At 53.5% G+C, this 7,847-nt stretch overlaps 1 protein-coding gene across 1 annotated transcript; it reads left to right on the top strand.

The window, feature by feature from the left end:
- Window positions 1-746: 746 nt before the first annotated feature.
- Window positions 747-2,103, top strand: LOC119286557 (probable carboxylesterase 18). Its single transcript, XM_037565934.1, has one exon. The coding sequence runs from the start codon at window positions 878-880 to the stop codon at window positions 1,901-1,903; it is 1,026 nt and encodes a 341-aa protein (XP_037421831.1). The 5' UTR covers window positions 747-877; the 3' UTR covers window positions 1,904-2,103.
- The last annotated feature ends 5,744 nt before the right edge of the window (window positions 2,104-7,847 follow it).

Here is a 7,847-nt window from a genome sequence, read left to right as displayed (position 1 = left end):
ACTAGAACTGAGTGGGCTAGTAGCTATCCTAGCTGCATAATCAACGGATCCATGCCCCGTCCTCAAAGTAAAAATGTAGACTATAATTTAAATGGAGACAGCGCGTGAGTTGGACCGATGTCATGTCGTGTAGTAACCGTATCGCGCACCATTATCGTTTCCCTTGTAAGGCGGGGCGGCCGCCCAAGGCAGGACACCACATTCGTGTGCGTTTGACAGGCAGTACCCGGCACGAGTTGTCGAAGCCACTAACTTCTCGGTGCAGGACTCCGCTGCACCGTTCTTCTCCCAATCCCATGAGGCCACGACTCCATGACGGCCACTACGATGGTACTCCCTTCGTCTCAAAATTTTTAACGTAGATTTGTTTAAACATGGATGTATTAAGTCACGTTTTAGTATTAGATATATATATATTTTTATATAGACTAATCTAAGACATGAGTTTTAGGACGGAAAAGTACTACGATAGTACGAGTAGTAAAATTCTTCTTTCGTTTCACAGCAAGAACGTGATTAATGGCGCAGCACGCAATTGCGGCTGGCTAAGCTGTCTTTAACCATCCAACTACAAAGAGATTTAGCCACTGACAGACCCGCCGGCGAAGTTAAAGCTCCGGCAGATCGCATCGCAGCGGTTGCCAAACGTCGCCGGCGAGCCACGGGTACCTCGACAAAGGAACATGGCCATCATAAATTACTCCGCTGGAAGGGGAAACCCCAGCCCATTGACAGGCCGACCCTCTTACGCATGCTCCGACTGGTTGGTGACTAGAATTCTCGCTAACTAACCACCATAAATACCACCGGAGCTCACGCATCGGCATCTCGCCGCCCCCTCTCGGTCCAACTCGAAAGAGCGCACGCGAACGCAGCCATGGCGGATTTGAAGGCTCCGGCCAAGGCGAGGAGGCTGGCGCCGCCCATGTCGTGGCGGACGCGCCTGTCGATCTTCGCCGCGGGTTACCTCACCGACGCCACCTGCCGCGCTGACGGCACAATCAACCGCCGCCTGCTCACCTACCTCGACCCCGGCGTCCCGCCCTCCGCCGCCCCGCGCAACGGCGTCTCCTCCCGCGACATCGACGTCGACCCCGCGACCCCGCTCCGGGCCCGCCTCTTCCACCCCGTGGGCCTGCCCGGCCCGCTCCCGGTTGTCCTGTTCTTCCACGGCGGCGGGTTCGCCTACCTCTCCGCGGCCTCCCTCGCCTACGACGCCGCGTGCCGCCGCATCGCCAGGTACTGCGGCGCGGCCGTGCTGTCGGTTGACTACCGCCGCTCTCCGGAGCACCGGTTCCCGGCGGCGTACGACGACGGGTTCTCCGCGCTCCGCTTCCTCGACGACCCCAAGAAGCACCCCGCCGACGTCGCGCCCCTCGACGCCTCCCGCTGCTTCCTCGCCGGGGACAGCGCAGGCGCCAACATCGCCCACCACGTCGCCCGCCGCTACGCCATGTCCTCCCCGTCCTTCGCCAACGTCCGGATCTCCGGCCTCATCGCCATCCAGCCCTTCTTCGGCGGCGAGGAACGGACTCCCTCCGAGCTCCAGCTGGAGGGCGCGCCCATCGTGTCCATCTCCCGCTGCGACTGGATGTGGCGCGCCTTCCTCCCGCCAGGTGCCGACCGGACGCACGAGGCCGCGCACCCGGCTTCCCCTGCGGCCGCGGCCGGCATCGACTCCCCGGCGTTCCCGCCGGCGGTGGTGGTGGTCGGCGGGTACGACCCGCTCCAGGATTGGCAGCGGCGGTACTGCGAGATGCTGACCTCCAAGGGAAAGAAGGTGCGGGTGCTGGAGTACCCCGAAGCCATCCACGCCTTCTATGTCTTCCCGGAGTTCGCCGAGTCCAAGGACCTCATGCTGAGGATGAAGGAGTTCGTCGCCGGGAGCGACGGCGGCAAGTGAGCGGCTCGCGCCAGTATCGACAGTGTCAGTGTTCGCCTGTGTGGTCGGAATTAGGAGAAGGTGTGCTGGCATGACGTATCTGGACCATAGTACTCGTAGTGAATAGCAGTAGTGCAGTACGGATGACGACGTGTAATAAGTGTTATTTTTACTAAATGACGGATATCCCTAAATGACCCCCGAGAATCTTATTTCGCCCACAGCCCCCCCTCCTCCAAAAAAAACTTATTTCGTCGCCTTGTCCTCCCTCACGTCGTCCGATCTCAGATTGTTCAATGTTTGTTCTGCATAGGTATAAACCCTATTACTACGACGTGTTATTTACAATTAAACCGTGGGTACTAAGTCGGTGGGTTTACACTTGGAGGACAGACGCCTTATCATAAGGCGATTCAATCACGTACTTTACCTGTTTGTTCATCATCATTGGCTGGACTGTCCATGATAAGTTGAGCTCCAAGCATAGGACATGTACAACACCAAGTGATTGGGCGTGAAAGGTTAATCGGATGCTCTGAGGATAGAGAACTTATATTCTTCTGACGCTTTTTTATTAGGCCCAAATTTATACAGACGCCTTAAGTAGACGCAACTAGGCAAGAAGGCAACAATGATATAACTTTAGCCTGACAACTCCACGTTCACTTTCACTCTTACATGATGTCGTGGACCTACTTGTTTCAGTCCCAGCTGTTCCTCATAGATGGCACGGTACAAAAGTGGTGGGCAACAGGAAGAATCTTGGCAACTTTTTAGTATCGCGCCCCACGGAGGAGAACTTGAAGCAACATAAATCAGGCATAGGGTCGTCCCAGGTTTCTATCTAGTGGTGCATAGCGAATACACACCCATTGTCGGTGTCAAAACCGGCGGATCTCGGGTAGGGGGTCCCGAACTGTGCGTCTAGCCCGGATGGTAACAGCAGGCAGGGGACACGATGTTTTACCCAGGTTCGGGCCCTCTTGATGGAGGTAAAACCCTACGTCCTGCTTGATTGATATTGATGATATGGGTAGTACAAGAGTAGATCTACCACGAGATCAGAGAGGCTAAACCCTAGAAGCTAGCCTATGGTATGATTGTATGTTGTGGTTGTTGTCCTATGGACTAAAACCCTTCGGTTTATATAGACACCGGAGAGGGTTAGGGTTATACAAGGTTGGTTACAAAGGAGGAGATATCCATATCCGTATTGCCTAGCTTGCCATCCACGCCAAGTAGAGTCCCATCCGGACACGAGACGAAGTCTTCAATCTTGTATCTTCATAGTCCAACAGTCCGGCCAAAGGATATAGTCCGGCTGTCCGGAGACCCCCTAATCCAGGACTCCCTCAGTAGCCCCTGAACCAGGCTTCAATGACGATGAGTCCGGCGCGCAGTATTGTCTTCGGCATTGCAAGGCGGGTTCCTTCTCCGAATACATCACAGAAGAATTTGAATACGAGGATAGTGTCCGGCCCTGCAAAATAAGTTCCACATTCCACCGTAGAGAGAATAATTTTTTCGCAGATCTAATTTGCTGGCTTGTCTTGGCAGCATGACGTTACGTCATGGCCCGGTGATTATTCGAACCGTTTCTTTTAACCAGCCCCGCACATAACGCGAGGCAGTTTTTCGACACGTCTTGTCAAAGCAGAGATCGTGTCCCCTTATCACGGGATTCTCATCAATACGGGCGTGGGTAACCCAACCGCGCCATCAATTGCTGCGCTTGGGGGATAAGCGAGTTTTACCAGGCAAGTGGAGACACTTAGTTTCGTCCGCCCATATAAAGGGATAAGGATTCACCTTTCTATCCACGCCTTCTTCCTCCCTTACCCATCTGTTTTCGCACACTCGGGCTCTAGCGCCCAAGTCCGCACTTCCTACCCCGACCTTCTCCAATCATGTCCGGAGCGGGAGGCAAGTGGATGGTCTCCTCCCTCACGGAGGGAGACATCAAGAAACCGAGGAGAGCCGGATACCTTCCTGACGACATCGCGCACCGGCTCCCAGACGAGGGGCAGCTCATCCCCACCCCCAGGCCCCATGAGAGGGTAGTATTCCTCACCCATTTCCTCCGCGGACTGGGATTCCCTCTCCAGCCCTTCGTCCGGGGGCTAATGTTTTATTACGTCCTGGATTTCCACGATCTGGCCCCGAACTTCATCCTCAACATCTCGGCGTTTATCGTCGTGTGCGAGGCCTTCCTCCGCATCAAGCCCCACTTTGGCTTATGGATGAAGACCTTCAATGTCAAGCCGAAGGTGGTGGGCGGCCGCCAGGCGGAGTGCGGAGGCGCCATGGTGGGCAAGATGCCCAACGTAACATGGCTCGAGGGCTCCTTTGTGGAAACCATACAGGGGTGGCAATCGGGGTGGTTCTATATCACCGAGCCGCGCGACCCTGCATGGGCAGCGGCCCCTGAGTTCCAATCTGGCATCCCCACACGGCTCACCTCCTGGAAAGAGAAGGGCCTATCCTGGGGTAATTCGAAAGTGCTGACCGGACTCCAAACATATATGTATTCAAAATATGGTGGACAAGAAGCTCAAGCTTGTCAACATAGTCCAAGTTATGCTCATCCGCCGGATACTCCCGTGCCAACAACGAGAGTTCAACTTGTGGGAGTTCAATCTGGCGCAGCACCGAACTCTGAACAGGCTCTTAGATACGACTCATGAAGACGCCTGGAGGGTGCTGTTCAAAAGTGCCGAGGTCCCCCCCCCCTATTACTGAGGATCGCGGATTCAGCGTGAAGCGCCAAGCCAGTGCGGTAAGCTGCTTTACCTTTCACAGGATACTTATAGATTGACTCTATGCGGGATCTAAACTCTCGTACCTTTGACAAGACTGGCAGAAGATGGCCGGACAGATTGACTGTCCTGCTCCTTTGCCCGAAGGCCCCGCAGACGCTCTTTTGGCGAAGATGTTGACTCCGGCCCCTTATACGATGCCGGAGAAGACCAAGAAGGCCAAGGGAACCCGAAAGAGTTCCCGACGCCAAGCGTCGTCGGACTCACCGTCCGATGACTCTGCGGCGCACTCTTCCCCCGAAGACGAGGAAGAAGAAGAAGATGCTCCCCCACCGACTGGGGGAGACAAGAAAAGGAAGGCCGCCCCAACCGGGGAGGCCGGAGGGTCCAAGAAGGGAATGAGGGAGTCCTGGATTAGGGGGTGTCCGGATAGCCGGACTATACCTTCAGCCGGACTCCAGGACTATGAAGATACAAGATTGAAGACTTTGTCCCGTGTCCGGATGGGACTTTCCTTGGCGTGGAAGGCAAGCTTGGCGATGCGGATATTCAAGATCTCCTACCATTGTAACTGACTTTGTGTAACCCTAACCCTCTCCGGTGTCTATATAAACCGGAGGGTTTTAGTCCGTAGGACAACTTCATCATATAACAATCATACCATAGGCTAGCTTCTAGGGTTTAGCCTCCTTGATCTCGTGGTAGATCTACTCTTGTACTACCCATATCATCAATATTAATCAAGCAGGACGTAGGGTTTTACCTCCATCAAGAGGGTCCGAACCTGGGTAAAACATCGTGTTCCTTGCCTCCTGTTACCATCCGGCCTAGACGCACAGTTCGGGACCCCCTACCCGAGATCCGCCGGTTTTGACACCGACATTGGTGCTTTCATTGAGAGTTCCTCCGTGCCGTCACAATCAGGAAGGATGCCTCTTCCCGTCTTTAAAGACGGCGCCGTTACTAAGGGAGCCTTGGCTGTCGGCCAAACTCTCCGGCTAGGCGGTTTTCTCATGACTGCCCGTTTGGCCGTTGCGCCGACGGTGACCTCTCGGGTCATCAAAAGCAATCTTCACGTCAGCTCGGAACTCGTCGAGCAGTTAGATCCAATGGAGCTCTCTTCCGTAAACGAGCTCTTGGATCGCATCGCTGCCTTGGGGGTCACTACGGATTATGACCAGGTTGGGCTTAAACCCGATCTAAGAGAAATTAATTCTCCCCAAGTCACCCATCACATTGCCGTGGTAGAGGCACAGTGCGGCGACTCTTCATCTATCTTAAGGACTAGCTACGTCTGGATTCCCGATCCCTCCAAGCCGGATACCCGCGGAGGGGAGGATGTAACTCAAGACCTGAACTTAGAATCAGGCAACGGGCTAGATTCACTGGATAACATCCAAGAATCCAAACTTCAGAGTTCAGAAACTCCTTGGCCTCTGAGTCTTAGATTCGGTGAAGTTCCGGACTTAATTCCACCCACCCACCCGAACATAAGCGATCTATCCCAAATCAGGCAAAAGCCCGAAGAAACAGTACATCATTACTGGGCAAGGTTCCTCCTGGTTATGAACAGGATAAAGGACTGCCGCGAGGAAGACACAATCTCAATCTTCTACAATAATTGCACGGACAAGGGAATCCTCAATGCCACAGGTCATCGTGATCTTACACGCTTCGCTGACTTGGCACCCATAGTACAAAAGTACTGTGCGATGGAAAGCGCCCGGAAAACCGAAACTAAATTTTGGGACAATCCGACCCTGAATAGAAACCTCGTCCGAAATAAAAGGGTGCATCATCATCAAATACCCGGGTTAAAAACCAAAAAACCAAAACCCCCTACAGGGCATGGAACTGTACTGGAGGGGTGGCTTAATGGACCCTGTAAAATTCATAGTACAGAGGACGCCACACCAACTCATAGCCTTAGAGCATGTTGGATACTCTGGCAGGTGGTCAAAAGGGGCGAAGATCTCCTAATTATGGAGGCCGCAGAAAGCCACCTCAGGGACTCTAGTACAGTCTTAACAGTCTTCGAGACTTTCGCATCAAATAATATGTGAAAAAGAACACTCCGCAGCCTCGCCGAAGTCTATCAAGTAGCAACAATAAACCCATGGAGTGACACGGCTATTACTTTTAATGCCAATGATGAACCTAAAATCCGAACAGCTCGAGCACCATCCGCATTGGTACTCAGTCCTATAGTGGACGGCTTTCGCCTCACCAAGGTACTCATGGAAGGAGGCAGCGGATTGAACCTCATTTATGAGGAAACCCTTCAAAAAATGGAAATAGACTGGAACCGCATTGAGCGAAGCAGCACAACCTTTAGAGGAATAATCCCCAGTCGGGAAGCGCGCCGTGCAGGAAAAATCACACTAGATATGGTGTTCGGCACGCCGGATAATTATAGGTCCTAAGAGGTCACATTCCAAGTGGCCCCGTTCAGTAGTGGATACCACGCTCTGCTGGGGCGGGAAGCGTTTACAATCTTCCAAGCAATACCCCATTACAGGTACATGAAGCTCAAGATGCCCGGGCCGAACGGAATCATCACTCTCGCTAGTGATCCGGACATAGCACTCCGCGCCGAAAACAAGACAGCCGCATTGGCCCTTGAGGCACTGTCTGAAGCCCTAGCGGCTGAGGAACTGACTACGCTGCGCTCCAGGATAAACAGGGACGATGTGATACTCGATAAAAGATCCAAGTCCACCTCCTTTAAACCAGCGGATGAAATAGTCAAATTCCAGGTCCATCCAACGGACCCCAATAAAACAGCTTCCATCGGGGCACGATTAAACCCCGATGTAGACGCCGCACTACGAGAATTCCTACGGGAGAACTGGGACATTTTTGCCTGGCACCCTTCAGACATGCCAGGAATCCCACGCAGGCTGGCCGAACACAACTTAAATATCCTAAAAGGATTCAAACCTGTCAAACAAGCCCTTCGGCGTTTCTCTGAGCCCAAGAGACAGGCAATGGGAGAGGAGCTAGCCAAACTATTGGAGGCCGGATTCATCAGAGATATAAAACATCCGGACTGGCTAGCAAACTTGGTGATGGTACCAAAGAAGGACAAATCCTGGCGCCTGTGCGTTGACTTCAAAGACCTTAACAAGGCTTGCCCAAAGGATCCCTTCCCCCTCCCCCGCATCGATCAAATTATCGACGCCACTGCAGGACATGATTCGTTGTGCTTC

The sequence above is a fragment of the Triticum dicoccoides genome, chromosome 4A (genome assembly GCF_002162155.2).
Source record: "Triticum dicoccoides isolate Atlit2015 ecotype Zavitan chromosome 4A, WEW_v2.0, whole genome shotgun sequence".
NCBI classification, from domain to species: domain Eukaryota; kingdom Viridiplantae; phylum Streptophyta; class Magnoliopsida; order Poales; family Poaceae; genus Triticum; species Triticum dicoccoides.
Note: the sequence above shows the minus strand (reverse complement) of the source record. Positions and strands in the feature narration are given on the sequence as shown.